Below are 19856 nucleotides of genomic sequence, written 5' to 3' on the forward strand. Positions count from 1 at the left end.
AAATCACAGCAGGAGGTACATTTGAATTACTATAAGGAAACAAAAATATGAACTCCTATTGTATACTGATAACTCCCCCAGGGTGGAGAATGCTCTGTGCACAGGTTCATTTTACCTGAACCCCATTAGCATGCATAAAGGGTCACTAGGTACAAATTGGCCAGATGCTTCTGCAGATATGTTAGTGCCAGGAATAGCTGACAAGCCAGAACCAGAATCTATGGCTTTGGCTTTATTTCAGGTAAAATTGGTATTACATGACCAAATATTTGGATTTTATTTTGTATCTGCAAGGTTTTCCACTGAAGAATAATATCTATCTTATGGAAAGCTCATACTATTAACTCAACAAATGCTAGTTTTCTTCTTGCCTTATATTTCTTTTCTTACCATCAGAAGTTGATTTCATTTCATAGTGTTTTAAAATGGAATGATCCTAGATCATGAAGCTTTAAATTATTATTATAAATCTCTTTGCAGATTGCGTGCTCTTTGTTAACATCTGTTTTGATGTACCACTTCCAAATCCACACTGGATATATCATTCTTTGACGGTATACTCTGCTAAAACTAGCAATGAAATAAAAGTACCTAAATGCTGATACAAACATATTTTATGGCAAAGAAACCTGAGTGGGAGAGCTGAATCAGTTGACCAGTCTCCTTTTGTTCTTTACCTTCTCTTCCTCTCTGCTGCCTTGAAGACAGATGTGAAAGATGAAGCTCAGGCAGCCATCTCGTGAAGGCTAAATATATGATCATTCTCACACTGAGCAGAAATACAAAAGGAGTCTGAATTTCTGAAAACATCATGAAGTACTATTTCAGCCTTTGACTGCCCATCTTCAGACTCTTCCTCAAATAGAAAAAAAAATTACTTAATTTGTTTAAGCTACTGTTTTAGGAGTCCCTGTTACTGGAGCTAAATTCAGATTCTAATTGATTTAGAATTTGGTACCTCAAAGTGCAAGCTGTAAGTTACAGAATCTAAAGTTTTAGAATTGGCTGAATAGGAAGGATTGGACTTGGAGCCATAATGGTAAAGCTATGGCAGGTTGAAAAGTTGTCACTCTTAGGTATGTGGTGATGAAACATTTGGTCAAACAGTTGTATGTGGTTCTTCAGAAAGTGAGTTCTGTGCCAACCAAAACTGTAGTTTAGGGCAGTTAGGTTATTTTTAAGTTCGTATGTGCATTTTACTCTTTCTACATAGAAAGTCTTATCATGCAAGAGAATACAGGAAGAGAGGCAGAGGCAAAGAGAGATGAAAGGAAGACACCCTCACCCACACAACCCTCCAATACTGCAATTGCACAGCCATCTCAGATACTGGGCCCCACTTCCACAAGACTGGAAACGTTCCCAGATGAGCAAAAGCTGATGGAGTTCTTTACCACTAGACCTGCTCCACAAGATAGGCTAAAGGAAGTCCTTCCAATTGATACAAAGGGAAGGTAAACAGCACTCTGAAGTCATGTCAAAATATAAGGTTCTCTGGTAAAGACAAATACATGGACCAAATACTATGAGAGTTTTGGTGAATAGAATTAAATAAGAAAGACATAAAAATAATTATAAACCTATATTAATGGGTATACAATATATAAAGATATATGTTATTAATACCATAAAAAGGGAGCGAGCTGGGAAAGAATTCAGTTTTTATATGTAACTGCAGCTGGTTTCAGCCATTTAAAATAGTGCATAACTTAAAGAGGTTTTATATAACTCCAAAGGTAACCACATGGAGAATATCTGTAGAATATATAAAAAAGGAAATAAGAAGGGGATCAATACATATCACTACAAAAAAGAAAATCAACGAAATTGGAGGGAAAGCAATAAGAGATGAAAGGAGGGACAAAAAAAGCTACAAGACATATGGAAAATAATTAACAAACTGGTAGTAAAGTCCATCCTATCAATAATTACCTTAAATGTCAATGGATTAAACTTCCCAAGATACATAGATTTGCTGAATGATTAGGGAAAAAACAGAATCCATATACACTGTCTACAGGAGATTCGCTTTAGGTCTGAGAACACACAGAGGCTGAAAATTAAAGAATGGAAATAGATTTTCCATGCAAATGAGAGCAGGAATGGCTATACTAATATCAGGTAAGATGGATTTTAAATAAAAAACGGTAGTAAGTGACAAAGGACATTATATAATGCTAAAAGGGTCAATTCATCAACATAATATAACAATTACACAAATTTAGGCACCAAACCTCAGAGCTCTTAACTTTAGAAAGCAAATGTTGACATATTTGAAGGGAGAAATAGATTGCCACACAATAACAGTAAGACACTTTGATATCCCACTTTCAATAATGGATAAAAACAACCAAACAGTAGATCAACAAGCAAATAGAGGACCTAACAAGGCTACAGACCAATTGAACTTAACAACATATGCAGAACAATCCATCCGACAACAGTGAAATACACATCCCCCTATATAAATGGAACATTCTCCAGCATAAACTACATGTTAAACCACAGAACAAGCCTTAGCAACTTCAAGAAAACTGAAACTAGACACAGTATCTTTTCTGATCACAGTAAATGAAACCAGAAGGCAACAGCACAAGGAAGATGGGAAAATCCACAAATGTACCAAAGTTTAACAACATATACTTAAGCAATCAATGGGTCAGAAAAGAAGGCACAGGGGAAATTAGAAAACATCTTGAGACAGAAGAAATGAAAACACAACATGACAAAATTTTGGGGGTACAACGAAAGCAATGCTGGGAGTTTATAACTATAAATATGTACATTAAAAAGGAAGAAAGATCACAAATCAACTATATAATTTTACACCTCAAGGAGCTAGAAAAAGAACAAATGAAAACCAAAGCCAGAAGAAGAAGGAAATAATAAAGATTAAAGCAGAGATAAAAAATAAAGAACAGAAAAGACAACAGAAAAAAATCAACATAACTGTATTTGGTTTTTTAAAAGATCAAGAAAACTGACAAATACTTAGATTAAGAGAAAAAGATGAAAATATCTAAAATCAGAAATAAAAGATGGGATATTAAACCAATGTCCCAGAAACAAACAGGATTATAAGAGAACATTATGAACCATTGTTTGGGAAGTAACTGGACAACCTAGAAGAAGTGAATCAATTCCTAGAAACACACAATCTACCAGAACTGAATCAAGGAGAAATAGAAAACCTGATAGACCAATAATGAGATTGAAACAGTAATCACTAACTCCCCCACAAAAAAACAGGAACAGATAGTTTCAATGGAGAATTCCATCAAACATTTAAGGAATTAATACCAATCTTTCTCAAATGGTTCCAAAAAAGTTGAAGGAAAGGTAACACTATCAAACTCATTTTTCCCTGATATCAAAGGCACCAAAAGAAAAGAATATTACAGGCCAGTTTCCCAGATGAATGCAGACGCAAAAATCTTCAACAAAATACTAGCAAAACGAACTCAACAGCACGTTAGAAGGACTATGTGCCACAGTCAAATGGGATTTATCCCTTGGATGCAAGGATAGTTTAACATGCAAAAATTAATCAATGCAATAAAACACATTAACATGAATGAAGGACAAAAATCCCATCATCATCTCTATAGAGGCATAAAAATTCAACCCTCTTTCATGATAAAAACACTCAAAGAACTAGGAGTAGAAAGAAATTACCTCAACATAATAAAAGCCATATAAGTAAAGTCCACAATGAACATCATACTCAGTGGTGCAAAACTGAAAGTTCTTCTTCTAAGGTAAGGAACAAGACAAGGAAGCCTACTCTCACCATTACTATTCAACATACTGGAAGTCATAGCCAGAGCACTTAAGAAAGAAGAAGAAATTAAAGGCATCCAAATCAGAAAGAAGTAAAATTATCTCCATTTGCATATAGCATGATTTTGTACATGGAACACCCAAAAGATTACACACATGCACAAAGTTCCAGGACACAAAGTCAAGAAACAAAATTCAGTTTTATCACTAAACACTAACAAAGAACAATTTGAAAAGGAAATTAAGAGAACAATTCCACTGACATTAACATTAAAAAGAATAAAATACTGAGGAATGAACTCAAGCGAGGAGTCAAAAGACTTGTACACTACAAACTACAAATCATTGCTGAAAGAAATACAAATAAATGGAAACACAAATAAATGGAAAGACATCTGTCTACACAGACTGGAATACTAAATATTGTTATGAGGTACACACTATCTGAGATGGTTAATTTTATGTGTCATCTTGACTGGTCCAGAGTGCCTAGATATTTAGTCAAACATTATTCTGGGTGCTTCTGTAGGGTGCTTTTCCATGAGATTAACATCTAAATTGGTAAACTGGATAAAACAAATCCCCCTCCCTGCTGATAATGTGGGTGGGCTTTACCTAATCAGTTGATAGTCTCAATAAAGCAAAAAAGGCAAACTTTCCTCATGTAAGAGAATTCCTCCTGTGTGAAAGCCTTAGGACTGGGACATCAGCTACTTTTACTGACTTTAGACTCAAAATGAAATATCAGCTCTATTGGTTTGGTTCTTAGGCCTTCTAACCTGGACTAGAGCTAAACCACTGGCTCTTCTGGGTCTCCAGCTACCCAACTCACCTTCTAGATCTTGGGACTTACCAGCCTGTATAATTGAATGAGTCAATTCTTTTCCACACACAAACACACTCACACTCCATTGGACCTGTTCTTCTAACACACTACTCAGACTGATCTACACACTGCAAACCCTATCAAAATCCCAGTGGCATATTTTACAGAAAAAGAAAACTTCATCCTAAAATCTAAATAGAATCTAAAGAGATCTTTAATAGGCAAAGCAATTTGGAAAAAGAAAAAAGTAGAGAACTCACACTTTCTGATTTCAAAATATTACAAAGCTACAGTAATCAAAACTGTGTGGCACTGCCATTTAACAAATAGACCAATGGCGTAAAATAGAGATTTTAGAAATACACCCTCACTTATAGAGTGTGTGCCAGGTACCAGACTTGCTGGAAGAGAATAAAAGGGGCCTTTTTTTTTTTAAGTTTTAAGATCTTTGGATCAAAGCAAGGGCTCTGGAGTGAGATTGCTTGGTTTTAATGCTACCACTGATCCACACAGGCCAAATGACCTTGGTTCAGTGACTGAACCTCTCAGTACCTGTTTCCTCCCCCGTAAGAGGCTGGTAATCCCTGGTACTATAGTCCTAGGAGTGTCACAAGGAAGCATTACTACTTATGTATGGCACTTAGAAGAGTGCCAGGCACTGGGTCCTGCTGTATAAGTTGATTTTAAGAGATTCTGCCAAATTACCTCCCAAATAGATTTCTTGCACCTACCCCACAGAGGTTTGCTCCTAACTTCTCCCACTCTCAGAATGGTTAAGCTCTTGGAAGGCTGTCTTCCTAGTGTGTGAAACCTGATTAGCTGTTTTAGTTTACATCTCAAGAATCAGCAGTGGTGAGCCCCTTTGCAAGTGTAAATGGACACTGAGATTCTCTCTTCTTTCAATTGCCTCAGATTGGAAAAAGAGCTGAGGGAGCAAGGTCAACCCCTGTCTGTCCCTCAAATCTGACTGCCAAGAACGTTTGATGGAGCAGTTGAGGCAGAGATGTTACAGAACAAAACTACGATCCCTTTGTCCTCTGGCCACTTAGGGAGAAGTACACCGACCACTCATCACTGAGTGCGGGATTCCTCTGCCCACTCTCCCATTGGGTCATAAGACTTGTGGTGGAAGGGAGGCTGGCAAGTGCTTTCAGCACGTGCTAGGCGTCCAGCACCTCCATCCTGACGTTTCATCCTCACCTCCCAGAGACCAGCGCCCTCATTATCCTCCTGCCTCCCGCTCCACCCATTTTGTACACAGTCAGGGCTCAGGGATGTGACTCTAACCATAAAGGGGAGGTGGGACAGGAGGAGGTGGGACGAGAGGCTTGACAGAGCCTCGCAGGATCACCTTCACCCACCAACTGCAAACTGCCGGGATGGCCCTTGGGCTGGGCAGCAAACCAGCGGAGGCCCTCGACCCCATTGGTTACACCTCGCGGGGATGGCCAAACAAGGCGCATGCTGGTTGGCAGGAAGCGGACCAATGAGGAGGCGGCAGGGTTGGCGCGCTGAAAGCCTCGCGTTATTTGCGGCCATCTCCTGCGTGTGGTGCGGCTGGTGCTTGACTGCGCACTCCAGACACCGCCCGCCTTACCTGCCCGAACCGCCGCCACCGCGACCCAGATAAATCATCACCGCCCCAGATCTGGCAGCAATCCATCTCACGACATGAGCTCCCCAGATGATGAGGTGTCTGTTTCGGGAGCGGGTTTCGGCTCAGACTGCGGGGAGCGGACCAGCGGCCTTGAGGCCGGCTCCACAGCCCCTCGGGGACCCGGCCCCGGCCCCGGCCCCAGCCCTGGCCCTGAGCCGGGGACAACTGGAAGCAGCGAGGGTGAGGGCGGGGGTGGCTTCCCAGACCCTGAGGGCTTTGAGTCAGAGCGGGAACTGCTGGAAGCGGGAGGGCCGGTGCTGTGGGGCCGCGAAGGCCGGTCTGGCTTCACGGCCGACGACCAGGGCGATGCCCTGCAGCTGGCTGACGAGTCAATGGCGGCCATCCTGCAGCAGATGGCCTACCTGAACGTGCTGGGCATCAGCAGATACCTGTCCCAGGAGAGCTACGCGGTCGGCGAGGTGTCTGACTTGTGGGACCTCGAGGAACGTCCTTGCCATCAAGGCGGTGCCACCCATAAGTGTGGGGAAGCAGCACAGGCTGAGGCTGGCCCTAACGGGGTCGGCGGGCCCAAGGCGGGCCGGGCCTGGGGGAACCCTAAAAGAGGCACTAAGAGTAGGTTGAACGTGGCTGTGGATCACCAGTGGCCTCCCTCAGAAAATGCAGCCGGGCTGCTGTCTGACCCCGAGTCCTCTGAGGAGTTTAGTGAGATAGAGTTGATGAGGGTGAGCATTTCTCCCAAAGACGGAGGCCGGGCCAAGCTCAAGAGCCCCGAGGATCCTGGGAACACACCCAGACGCTCGAATGTCCAAGGCAGGGAGAATCTCCTTAACGTGCCAGGCACTTGCCTGTCCTCGGCTCCGCAAGGATTAATTTCAGTTGTGGAAAAGCAGGGCAGGCAGGGCGGTGCAGAGCAGGAGGACATCTCTACCCCTAAGAAAGTGCAGAGCGTGCTCTGGGGGAAGGGGAACAGCCTGTCCAGCTACCCGGGAGTGGCAGTAGTATCAGCTGCTGCAGCTGCCGCTACAGGCAGTGGGCCGTGGCCCACTCCTAGGAGGAAGGGGGTCCAGGAGAAGAAATCCCTTGGGGGCATCTCCAAACCTGCCGTGGAGAGAACCTTCCGTTCCTGGGGGCAGGGAGTCTCGGCCACTCCCCTGGAACCGGCCACCTTCCCCCCAATCTCCGGCATCCCGCTGCTCGGGAGGTCCAAGAAGGATGCCTTGGTCCCTTCGGGAGTCAAAGAGTTCAAGCACACCGGTGCTGGGAAGAAATCCGTGGCTAGGCGAGCCCAGGAGTTGGTGGCAGCAATGGCGGTGTCGGGAGAAGACAACGACCCAAATAGAGACCCATTCCCAAAGGGCCAAGTGAGTAGGCCAGACCCCTCCTCTCTCCCCACTCTTCCCCTTCCCACCCTCCCCACGGCACAGGTCTTCACCCCTTGTCCCTCTCTCCATTCCTCAGGGGTCGTCATTGGGTGGCCCTCGGTCACTGGGTCATTAGGATGACAGATTGGGATCCTTCTACTAGGGACAAACGTTAAGGTAGCACTTTGGGTGTGCTGGGCTCGGTTCTCCACCCTTGGCCTGTTTCCAGCCTCCTCCACGAGGCTGGGGCTGGAGTGGAAGGGAGAGCTGATAGCTGAATTGATTTGAGGGGACCCCTTAAAAGCTTCACAGAGCTTCGGTGTTTAGACGCATCACTTTCCTGCTTCCTGCTTCCTAGCTCTTCCCCAAACCTTCCTTGCAGGGTGCCCAGGTTTCTCAGTGCCAAACTGTTGACCCCAGCTCAGCTCTGCCTACTGGCCTGGGGCTGACTGAGAGAGAATTTGCTAAAGTGATCAGCCTTTCAATTCTCTTTCCAATTCCCTGCCTCAGCTCCGTCTTGAATCACTCGAGCTCTCACACACACTGACACAGACATATAAATGCACTGGTACACACATGCTCGTGTGCACACACACACACCCTTACTCCAGATTAGTGAGAAATTTTTGTTTTTAGCTGACCACTGACAGGCCAGGGCCATCTTGTCCATGGATGCATCATGGAGAACACAGCAGCGCCAACCTCAACATCAGAGGGGCACGGGATTCAGGAAACTCAGAGCCCGTGGCCAGTAACAAGGGAGGAGTCATGCCCAGAGGGCCTGGCCCCTCAGGTGAGTGTCCTGGGTTTTGATATGTGGGGAGGAGGCCAGGGGTGAGGGCAGAAACCTCTGTCTCTGACTCTCTCTCTCTCTTCTGGGGGCTCAGCCTTGCTCTCAGGCCACTTCTCCCATGGGAAACAGGGTGTCAACAGGGCTGGACCTGGCCCCCTCACCTTCTGTGTGGGATTTGTTTGGCAGGGGTGATGGTGGCAGTGCCCCAACAGCTAGTCTGGGCGTAGACCTGCAGGCTAATAGCCTTTTCCGTGAAGTGCTGTTTGCCCACATTGCTCTCCCAGGTGCTGGCTGTGGCTGCCACTCTGGGAGGCTCGAACCCAGAACCAGAGTCTTTGCTGACCATCGTGGTGAAATGGCTGCCCCTAAGGAATAGGGGGGCAGGCCCAGAGAGAAGATTTGGACTGCCTGTCGGGCAGAGCAAGGGAGGCTTGATGCTAGCAGAGGGTGGTATGCCCTCACCTCACGTTAGACCCGACCTGGCCCTTTCCACCTCACTGGGAACCTGGGAAGCTGGATTGTGTGTCCTTTCCCTCTCAGGTGACCAGGAACCAACTGACCATCCCCCAAGACCGAAAAGACAGCAGCAGCTACCCGGAAGGCAGAGGTGTCCTCGGGTAATACTTCTTCTGGCTCCTGGAAATGCACACCCAAACCCCATGGTGGGATCTGGGTCCAAGTTCAAGTGACATGTGTGGGCCCGCCCCACCCCCATCCCGAACCCCAGGGAGGGAGCCCACCTCCTTTCCCCTGAGGAAAGTTTTTCCCTTGCCAGACTAGACACCTGGCTTTGGGATGGAGGGCCCGGGGGAGAGGAGAGGAGGAGGAGAGGGGAGGCGGGTATATACTAACCATTTCTCTTCCTCCTGTGTCTGCTGGCCTAGTGTCTGGTGCTACAGAGAGAAATAGACGACCTTAAGGAGCAACTTGGTATGAGGAACCAGGGACAGAGAGCAGCAGGTTCTTAGTGCAGAAGCAGGGTGGGCCCTTGTGGTGGGGTGGGCTGCAGGTGCAGGGGGGCTTATAGGGATCAGCATTCCTGTGGGGAGGAGAACCTATCAAACCTGTCCCTGGAGTGTGCGGTGCATGTTCAGCTGGGCGTGCGGACAAGTAGCAAAGTACTGTGTGGACTGCGTGCATACTCTGCCAGCCAGACGAGTCCTAGAGAGCTCCTGATAGGACTTGTAGAGATGCCTTGTTGATCTGTTGTGGTCTCTAAGGGTCTTGTTGGATTGTTTGCGAGACAGTTTTTGAATGGTTTGGGCATGGCCCGGAGCTTGAGAGCTCTTGACACATTTTGTCTCCTTTTAGGAAATGGCTCCACATTTAATTCCGGTAGAGGGGAGTGATCAGGCCCAGAGCTCTTTGCATCGTGGTTGGGGGTATGTGTGTTTCAGGTTGCAGGGCTAGGTGGTTCCCCACGGGGACAGGGGCACAGGCTTCTATTCCGTTTGTCTGGAGCACCTGTTCATGCCTTTCCCTGTTGCAGCCTCCAAGCGGTACCTGGCTGACAAGTTCCAGATCGTTTGAAGTGAGTGTTACACACTGCATGCCCCTTCCCACAATGTTGGCTGTTGAGCAAGGCTGTGGGCTGGCCCTGGCTTGAGGCTCTTCCCTGATTCTGCTGTTTTACAGGTTGAGTCCAGTATCTTCCTGCAAGAGGAGCAGCAGTTGACCTCCAAGGCCGGCGAGCTATAGCCAAGCTTGTTGCCTCTTGTTCTGCCTCCACCAGGGCATCCTCTGCCCTTTGTTTTGCCCCCTCTCTGCCCAGTGTCACAGCAGTGTTTGATTAAAGGACTTCTCATGTTCTGTGTTCTGCCCTGTCTCTGGGGGGTAGGGGTTAAGGGAGTGGGACGAGGCCTGGTGGGGAGCTGTTCCACATCAGAACATTTTCCAGAACAGTACCTCTGGAATTAGTGTTGGGATCTCTGGGTCAGCCTCTGCTACCATCCAGGCCATCAGACCAGTGGAGCGCCCCCAGTCTGTGTTCTGTGTGGCCTCTGTCTGGCCACATTGGCACGTCCTCCCTTTTGCCTGAAGGCCCTTTCTGTTTCTCTAAACACCCTCCTCTGGGGTTTAGCAGTTTCCATTCATTGCTGCCATTCTGCTTCCCTGTCGGAAGGAACTCATGACCCCCTTACAGAGCTCCAGTCTTTCACCCTTCCCTCACTGCACTCATTGTCCTGCTTACCCTGACCACTGCTTTCCTGTCAGAGCACCCTGGATCCCTCCCCTGGCTTGTCATCGATGACCTTGCCTGCATGTTTACTTAAGCAGGTGGTAACAGGCACAGGTTTGCTCATCTTCCCCCTTCCTGGGCCCTACCCTCTCAGTGGATCCCCACCCCACCCCCCAGTACCAGCTTGCAAGCAGGAACCTGCATACTCTCCCCCTCTCCTGTTTAACACTCACCCCTGAGACTCAGGAACCAAAACTTTTGCTCCCACTTCCTCAGGTTCAGTAAAGGGCATGAGGATGAATCTTGGACCCAGTGAACTGGGGAGCAGGAGTGAAGGTACAGGGAATACAGGAGAAATGCTCAGGTTAGTTGCTGAGCTGGAAGTCAGGAGAGGCGTCTGGTGCCAATCTGGGGCAGAGTGCACCCTGACAGCTAGAGATGGATGGTCCAGTCCTTGGAGCTTTCATATCCTCCCTGCCCTAGCCAGCTGACCAGCCTACACTCCTGCAGCCTGGATGTCTCTCTGCCCTTGGGTGGAAAGGGGCCTGTCAGGCTCTATGACAAGTATGGTTCGTAAGTCTGTGTTCTTACAAGGTCTCCATCAAATACTGTTCCATCAGCCCCATGACAGATTTTCCTGCAAATGCTATTTCCCGGAGTGTCCCAGCTCAGTCTGCCAGACTACTTGTTAGGGCACCCAAGACAGGGTCTGAAATCTGTGTTCAATTTCCCCCCCACCCTGAAGTTTGAGGAGGACTTCCTTCTCTTAGCCAAGACCCCAGGGCTGTGTCAGCCTGTGACTCAGAGGGACACATTTGTATTTGAGTGAAGTGAGGGTAGGTTCTGCCTGACTCCCTTCCTGAAACACCATGGTTTTATTTCACAAAAGAGGGTTTGATGGTGGGTAGCACATTCAAAGCTTGTGCCTGGGCATCTCTCTGTGTGAATAAAAGTCATCAGGGATAATGCCCCTTGAGGCAGAAAGATGTGATTCAGGCAGTAATGGAAGTAAGAGACTGGTCCAGATCCGGTAAGGCATTGAGTGAGCCAAAGCAAGGGTCGGATCTGCTTTATTCAAGGGATGTTGTCACATTACCAAAACATAGAAGGAGAGGATGGAGTTCACCAAACCTCAGGACAGGACATCTCAAAATGTTGGAGTCGCTGGAGAAGGCACTGGATCCTAACTTGCAATTCTGTGATGTCTGCCAACTGCTGAGGGTGTGGATGGGTAAAAATGGGAAGGGTACATGGGATATGGCTGCCCATCTTAGAAACAGGAGAACCCCCCCAACCTGGGTTACTTGTGGGGAGTTAGGGGTGACTGCACCTGAGCAATGGGGAGCACTTGGGTCCACCCTTCCCCTATGCTCTCATGGTGACTTCCTTCCGGGGCTCATGGCATGAGGTCAGGTGGACAGAGCAGGAGGGTTGGGACCCGCAGAGACCTCAGCGTCAGAAAAGAACATGTGTGGGACTTACTCCTTCAACTCAAACTCCTCCCTGGAGCAGGTGGGCTTGATCAGTTAATTTGCAGCTGATCCAGTGGATATTGCCTGGTGGTGTAGCCCATCTCGCTGTTGTCCGAGTGAGTAAATTTGGCAGAGACCATCCAGCTGAGAGGTCTCTTCCCACCGAGACATGTAGGTAAGTTGTGCCCGGGGAGAAGTCCAGCACCAGCATCAGCACCACCCTTGGGCAGAGAGGGGCCTGGGACTTTGGTCACCAGAGTGAGGAATTAGAGAAGCTCAGGGAAGTGGAGGTGTGATGGTGTGAACATAACCCCTTGTTCACTTTCTAGGGCAGGAAGGATGTGAAAACACAAAAGACCACCATCCATCTCTAGCTGGCAGGGTGCAGTCTGACCCAGGTTGGCACCAAACAGATGCGTCTCCTGACGTCCAGTCCAGAGACTAGCCTGTCTCCTGTGTTCCCTGTACCTTCCCTCCTGCTCCCCAGGTCACTGGGTCCAGGCTTCATGCCAAAGTCCTTCATTGAATCCAAAGAAGGAGAAGCGAAACTATTGGTGCCTGAGTCTCAGGGGTGAGGGCTAAAGAGGAGATGAGGACTGTGTGCAGGTTCCAGCGTGCAAGGTGGGAGTGGGGCGGGGGTGGGGATGGTACGGGCAGTAGGGACTCCAATGAGAGGGCAGAGCCTGGGAAGGGGGAGATGAGGGCACCTGTGCCTGTTTCCACCTGCTGAACTACAGGTGCATGCAAGGTCACCAATGGCAATTCAGGGGAGGGATCGAGGGTACTCCAGTGGAAAATAGAGTGGTCAGGGTAATTAGGACATGAATCCAGTGCAGCAAGCAGGATGGGATGGAGCTCTGTGAGTCATGAGTTCCTTCCAATGGGGAGGCAGAATGTCAACGATGGATGGGAACCGGCAAATCCCAGAGGAGCGAATTTAAAGAACTAGAAGAAGCCTTTAAGGGAATGGGAGGATGGGTCAATGTGGCCATACAAGGCCCTCAGTGAACCCAGACCAGGGGCACTCTGGTGCCCTGCTGGCCTGGATGGTAGCAGAGGCTGACCCAGAATCCCCACCGCAGGATGCCAGAAGTACTGCTCTGCAACAGGCTCTGATAAGAGTGGCTCCCCACCAGGCCTTGCCCCACTCCGCCTACCCCTACCTCCCAGAGAGAGGGTAGAGCACAGAATATGAGAAGTCCTTTAATCAAAAACTGCTGTGAAACTGGGGCAGAGAGGGGGCAAACAAGGGCAGAGGATGCCCTGGTGGAGGCAGAACGAGAGGCAACAAGCTTAGCCGCAGCTCGCCGGCCCGGGAGGTAACAGCTGCTCCTCTTGCAGGAAGATACTGGGCTCAACCTGTAAAACAGCAGAGTCAGGGAAAAGCCTCAAGCCAGGGCAGCCCACAGCCCTGCTCAACAGCCAACGTTGTGGGAAGGGGTATGCAGTGTGTAACACTCACTTCAAACGATCTGGAACTTGTCAGCCAGGTACCGCATGGAGGCTGCAACAGGGAAAGGCATGAACAGGTGGTCCAGAAAGAAAGACACAGAAGCCTGTCCCCCTGTCCCTGTGGGGAACCACCTAGACTTGCAACCTGAAACCCACCTACCCCCAGCCCCGATGCAAAGTGCTCTGGGCCTGATCACTCCCCACTACTGGAAGTTAATATGGAGCCATTTCCTAAAAGGAAACATAATGTGCCAGCAGCTCTCAAGCTCGGGGCCATGCCCAAACCATTCAAAAATTGTCTCACAAACAATCCAACAAGACCCTTAAGGGCCACACCAGATCAACAGGGCATCTCTACAAGTCCTATTAGAAGGAGCTCTCTAGGACTCGACTGGCTGGCAGAGTGTGCACGCAGTCCACACAGTACTTTGCTACTTGTCCGCACGCCCAGCTGGACATGCACCGCACACTCCACGGACAGGCTTGATAGGTTCTCCTCCCCACAGTAATGCTGATCCCTACGAGGCCCCCTGCACCTGCAGCCCACCTCACCCCAAGGGCCCACCCCACTTCTGCACTAAGAACCCGCTGCTCTCTGTCCCTGGTTCCTCATACCAAGTTGCTCCTTAAGGTCGTCTATTTCTCTCTGTAGCACCAGACACTAGGCCAGCAGACAAAGGAGGAACAGAAATGGTTAGTATACACCGGCTTCCCCTCTCCTCCTCCTCTCCTCTTGCCCGAGTCCTCATCCCAAACCAGGTGTCTAGACTGGCAAGGGAAAGACATTCCTCAGTGGAATGGAGGTGGGCTCCCTCCCTGGGGTGCGGGATAGGGGCGGGGTTGGCCCACACAAGTCAGTTGCACTTGGACTCAGATCCCACCATGGTGTTTGGGTGTGCATTCATAGGAGCCAGAAGAAACATTACCCGAGGACAGCCCTGCCTTCTGCGTGGCTGCTGCTGCCTTTTCAGTCTTGGGCCATGGTCAGTTGGTTCCTGGTCACCTGAGAGGGAAAGGACACACAATCCAGCTTCCCAGGTTCCCAGTGAGGTGGAAACCGCCAAGCAGGCTCTAACGTGAGGTGAGGCAGTACCACCCTCTGCTAGCATCACGTCTCCTCTGCTCTGCCTGGGAGGCAGCGCAAACTTTCTCTCTGGGCCTGCCCCTCTATTCATTAGGGCAGCCATTTCACCATGATGGAGGCTCTGCATTCGAGCCTCCCAGAGCGGCAGCCACAGCCAGCACCTGGGAGAGCAATGTGGGCGAACAGCACTTCACAGAAAAGGCCATTAGCCTGCAGGTCTACGCCCAGAGTAGCTGTTGGGGCACTGCCACCGATCACCCCTGCCAAACAAATTCTACACAGAAGGTGATGGGACCAGGTCCAGCCCTGGTGACACCCTGTTTCTCATGGGAGAAGCGGCCTGAGAGCAAGGCTGAGCCCCCAGAAGAGAGAGTGAGTCAGAGACAGAGGTTTCTGCCCTCACCCCTAGCCTCCTCCCCCATATCAAAACCCAGGACACTCACCTGATGGGCCAGGCCCTCTGGGCCTGACTTCTCCCTTGTTCATGGCCACGGGCTCTGAGTTTCTTGAATCCTGTGTGCCTCTGATGTTGAGGTTGGCCCTGCCAGGTTCTCCATGATGCAGCGATGGAGAAGATGGCCATGGCCTGTCAGTGGTAAGCTACAAACAAGATTTCTCACTAATCTGGAGTAAGGATATGTGTGTGCGTGTGCGTGTGTGTACCAGTGCATTTATATGTCTGTGTTTGTGAGAGCTCATGTGATTCAAGACAGAGCTGAGGCAGGGAATCGGAAAGAGTATTGAAAGGCTGATCTCTTTAGCACATTCTCTGTCAGTCAGCCCCAGGCCTGTAGGCAGAACTGAGCTGGGGACAACATGTGGCACTGAGAAAGCCTGAGGCCCCTGCAAAGAAGGTTTGGGGAAGAGTTAGGAAGTAGGATTCAGGAAAGTGATGTGTCTAAACACCGAAGCTCTGTGAAGCTTTTAAGGGGTCCCCTCAAATCAATTCAGCTACCAGCTCTCCCTTCCACCCCAGACCCAGCCTCGTGGAGGAGGCTGGAAATAGGACAAAGGTGGAGAACCGAGCTCAGCACACCCAAAGTGCTACCTTAACGTTTGTCCCTAGTGAAAGGACACCAATCTGGCATCCTAATGACCCAGTGACCGAGGGTCACCCAATGACGACCCCTGAGGGATGGAGAGAAGGAGCACCGGGTGAAGACCTGTGCCCTGGGGAGGGTGGGAGGGGGAAGAGTGGGGAGAGAGGAGGGGTCTGGCCTACTCACTTGGCCTTTTGGGAGTGGGTCTCTATTTGGGTCGTTGTCTGCTCCTGACACCGCCAATGCTGCCACCGACTCCCGGGCCCGCCGAGCCACGGGTTTCTTCCCAGCGCCGGTGTGCTTGGACTCTTCAGCTCCCGAAGGGACCAAGGCATACTTCTTGGACCTCCCGAGTAGTGGGATGCCAGAGATTGGGGGAAAGGTGGCCAGTTCCAGGGGAGTGGCCGAGACTCCCTGCCCCCAGGAAGGGAAGGTTCTCTCCATGGCAGGTTTGGAGATGCCCCCAAGGGATTTCTTCTCCTGGACCCCCTTCCTCCTAGGAGTGGGCCGCGGCCTGCTGCCTGTAGCGGCAGCTGCAGTAACTGATACTACTGCCACTCCCGGGTAGCTGGGCAGGCTGCCCCCCTTCCCCCAGAGCACGCTCTGCATTTTCTTAGGGGGAGAGGTTTCCTCCTGCTCTGCATCGCCCTGCCTGCCCTCCCTTTCCACAACCGAAATTAATCCTTGTGGAGCCGAGGACTGGCAAGTGCCTGGCACGTTAAGGAGATTCTCCCTGCCTTGGACATGCAAGCGTCTGGGTGTGTTCCCAGGATCCTCAGGGCTGTTGAGCATGGCCTGGCCTCCGTCTTTGGGATAAATGCTCACCCTCATCCGCTCTATCTCACTGAAATCATCAGAGGACTTGGGTTCGGACAGCAGCTCAGCTTGGCTTTCTGAGGGGGGCCACTGGCGATCCACAGCCACGTTCAACCTACTTCTAGTGCCTCTCTTAGGGTTCCCACCGACGTGGAGAGGTCCAGCCTCAGCCTGTGCCGCTTCCCCACACCTCTGGGTGGCACTGCCTCGACTGCGGGGACGTGCCTCGAGATTCCACAAGGCAGACACTTCGCCGACCACATAGCTCTCCTGGGACAGGTAAGCACAGGTGCCCAGCAAATTCAGGTTGGCCAGCTGCTGCAGGATGGCCGCCACTGACTCGTCAGCCAGCTGCAGGGCGTCCCCCTGTTCGTCGGCCAGGGACCCAGGCCGGCCTTCCCAGCCCCACAGCCCTGGCCCTCCCGCTTCCAGCAGCTCCCGCTCTGACTCGAAGACCTCAGGGTCTGGGAAGCCATCCCCGCCCTCACCCTCGCAGCTTCGCAGTGCCCCAGCCTCGGGGATAAGGCTGGGTCCCTGCGGGCCTGCGGAGCCGGCCTCAAGGCCGCTGGTCTGCTCCCCACACTCTGAGCTGAAACCCGCTCCCGAAACAGACACCTCATCATCTGGGGAGCTCATGTCGGGATCTGGGTGGCCGCCGGACCTGGGGCGGCGATGATTTATCAACCGGGTCGCGGTGGCGGCGGTGGTGGTGGTCACGGCATGTGAGGCGGGTGTCAACTGGAGCTCGCCGTCAAGCACCAGCAGCACCACACGCAGGAGATGGCCGCAAATAACGCGAGACTTTCAGCGTGCCAGAGCTGCCGCCTCCTCATTGGTCCGCTTCCTGCCAACCAGCACGCGCCTTGTTTGGCCGTCCCCTCGAGGTGTAACCAATGGGGTCGACAGCCTCCTCTGGCTTGCTGCCAAGCCCAAGACCATCGCGGCAGTTTGGAGTTGGTGGGTGAAGTTGATGCTGCGAGGATACGTCTGTCAAGCCTTTCTTCCCACCTCCTCCTGTCGCACCTCTGCTTTCTGGTTAGAGTCACATCCCTGAGCCTTGACTGTGTGCAAAACGGGTGGAGCGGGTGGCAGGAGGGTACTGAGGGCGCTGGTCTCCTGGGAGGTGAGGATGAAACGTCAGGATGGAGGCGCTGGGCGCCTAGCACGTGCTGAAAGCACTTGCCAGCCTCCCTTCCACCACAAGTCTTATGACCAATGGGAGAGTGGGCAGAGAGTGGTGAGTGGTCGGCGTACTTCTCCCTAAGTGGCCAGAGGACAAAGGGATCGTAGTTTTGTTCTGTAACATCTCTGCCTCAACTGCTCCATCAAATGCTCTTGGCAGGCAGATTTGGGGAACAGACTGGGGTTGACCTTGCTCCCTCAGCTCTTTCTCCGATCTGAGGCAACTGAAAGAAGAGAGAATCTTAGTGTCCAGTTACAGTCGCAAAGGTGCTCATGACTGCTGATTCTTAAGATGTAAACTAAAACAACTAATCAGGTTTCACACACTAGGAAGACAACCTTCCTAGAGGTTAACCATTCTGAGAGTGGGAGAAGTTAGGAGCAAACCCCTGTGGCGGTGGTGCAAGAAATCTATTTGGGAGGTAATTTGGCAGAATCTATTAAAAGCAACTTATACAGCAGGGACCCTGTGCCTGGCACTCAGTGGTTCCTTGTGATATTCCTAGGACTATAGTACCAGTGATTACCAGCCTCTTACAGGTGAGGAAACAGGTACTGAGTGGTCAGTCACTGAGCCAAGGTCATTTGGCCTGTGCAGATCAGTGGTAGCATTAAAACCAAGCAATTTGACTCCAGAGCCCTTGCTTTGATCCAAATATGTTAAAACTTAAAAAAAAAAAGCCCCTTTTATTCTTTTCCAGCAAGTCTGCTGTCTGGCACATCCTCTATAAGTGAGGGTATATTTCTAAGATGTCTATTTTAGTTCATTGGTCTATTTGTTAATATGGCAGTACCACACAGTTTTGATTACTGTAACTTTGTAATATATTGAAACCAGGAAGTGTGAGTTCTCTACTTTTTTTCTTTTTCCACATTGCTTTGCCTATTAAAGATCTCGTTAGATTCTATTTAAATTTTAGGATGAAGTTTTCTTTTTCTGTAAAACATGCCATTGAGATTTTGTTAGGGTTTGCAGTGTGTAGATCAGTCTGGGTAGTAGGTTGGAAGAACAGGTCCAATGGAGTGTGTGTGTGTGTGTGTGTGTGTGTGTGTGTGTGTGTGTGTGTGTGTGTGAAAAAGAATTGACTCATTCATTTATAGAGGCTGGTAAGTCCCAAAATCTAGAGGGTGAGTTGGCTAACTGGAGACCCAGAAGAGCCAGTGGTTTAGCTCTAGTCCAGGTTAGAAGGCCTAAGAACCAAACCAATAGAGCTAATATTTCAGTTTGGGTCTCTAGGCAGTAAAAGAAGCTGATGTCCCAGTCCAAAGGCTTTCACGTAGGAGGACTTCTCTTACATGAGGAAAGTTTGCCTTTTTTGCTTTATTGAGACTACCAACTGATTAGGTAAAGCCCACCCACATTATCCTGGGGAAATCTGTTTTATCCAGTTGACTGATTTAAATGTTAATCTCATGGAAAAGCACCCTACAGAAGCACCCAGAATAATGTTTGACTAAGTATCTAGGCACTCTGTGGACCAGTCAAGCTTACACATAAAATTAACCATCTCAGATAGCGTGGACCTCAACAATATTTAGTATTCCAGTCTGTGTAGACAGGTGTCTTTCCATTTATTTGTGTTTCCATTTATTTGTATTTCTTTTTAATTTCTTTCAGCAATGATTTGTAGTTTGTAGTATACAAGTCTTTTGACTCCTTGCTTGAGTTTATTCCTCAGTATTTTATTCTTTTTTGATGCTAATATCAATGGAATTGTTCTCTTAATTTCCTTTTCAAGTTGTTCTTTGTTAGTGTGTAGTGATTAAACTGAATTTTGTTTCTTGATTTTGTGTCCTGGAACTTTGTTGAATATGTTTATTAGTTCTCCCAGTTGTGTTTGTGTGTGTGTTAGTGTGTGAGTGTGTAATCTTTTGAGTTTTCCATGCACAAAATGATGCTATCTGCAAACAGAGATACTTTTATTTGTTTCTGATTTGGATGCCTTTAATCTCTTCTTGTTTCTTAAGTGCTCTGGCTATGACTTCCAGTGTGTTGAATAGTAGTGGTGAGAGTGGGCTTCCTTGTCTTGTTCCTTACCTTAGAAGAAGAGATTTCAGCTGTTCACCACTGAGTATCATGTTCATTGTGAACTTTACTTATATGGCTTTTATTATGTTGAGGTAATTTCTTTCTACTCCTAGTTCTTTGAGTGTTTTTATCATGAAAGAGGGTTGAATTTTTATGCCTCTATAGAGATGATGATGTGATTTTTGTCCTTCATTCATGTTAATGTGTTTCATTGCATTGATTAA

The 19856-nt window shown here is 49.1% G+C and overlaps 2 protein-coding genes across 2 annotated transcripts; one reads left to right on the plus strand and one right to left on the minus strand.

Moving 5' to 3' along the window:
• The first annotated feature begins 6277 nt into the window (after positions 1–6277).
• LOC136154506 (uncharacterized protein CXorf49 homolog) lies at positions 6278–10076 on the plus strand. Its single transcript, XM_065916766.1, has 6 exons — positions 6278–7585; positions 8663–8728; positions 8919–8985; positions 9690–9713; positions 9868–9902; positions 10014–10076. Exons 1-6 carry the CDS (start codon positions 6278–6280, stop codon positions 10074–10076), a joined length of 1563 nt encoding a protein of 520 aa, XP_065772838.1.
• A 3246-nt stretch (positions 10077–13322) lies between these two features.
• On the minus strand, positions 13323–17057 carry LOC136154507 (uncharacterized protein CXorf49 homolog). The gene is made up of 2 exons (XM_065916768.1): positions 15792–17057; positions 13323–13388 (listed from the first exon to the last, which is right to left on the minus strand). The coding sequence occupies exons 1-2, from the start codon at positions 17055–17057 to the stop codon at positions 13323–13325; spliced, it is 1332 nt and encodes a 443-aa protein (XP_065772840.1).
• Positions 17058–19856: the final 2799 nt, after the last annotated feature.

The sequence above is a fragment of the Muntiacus reevesi genome, chromosome X, assembly GCF_963930625.1.
Source record: "Muntiacus reevesi chromosome X, mMunRee1.1, whole genome shotgun sequence".
Lineage (NCBI taxonomy): Eukaryota > Metazoa > Chordata > Mammalia > Artiodactyla > Cervidae > Muntiacus > Muntiacus reevesi.

Bases quoted from the DNA above. Each gene is read 5' to 3' on its own strand.
- LOC136154506 (XM_065916766.1), top strand. From the start codon at position 6,278: ATGAGCTCCCCAGATGATGAGGTGTCTGTTTCGGGAGCGGGTTTCGGC. The intron at 8,729-8,918 runs GTGAAATGGCTG...TTTCCCTCTCAG, and splicing joins AGTCTTTGCTGACCATCGTG to GTGACCAGGAACCAACTGAC. The intron at 9,714-9,867 runs GTAGAGGGGAGT...TCCCTGTTGCAG, and splicing joins TGGCTCCACATTTAATTCCG to CCTCCAAGCGGTACCTGGCT.
- LOC136154507 (XM_065916768.1), bottom strand. From the start codon at position 17,057: ATGAGCTCCCCAGATGATGAGGTGTCTGTTTCGGGAGCGGGTTTCAGC. The intron at 13,389-15,791 runs GTGAGTAGGCCA...GCTGTTTTACAG, and splicing joins ACCCACTCCCAAAAGGCCAA to GTTGAGCCCAGTATCTTCCT.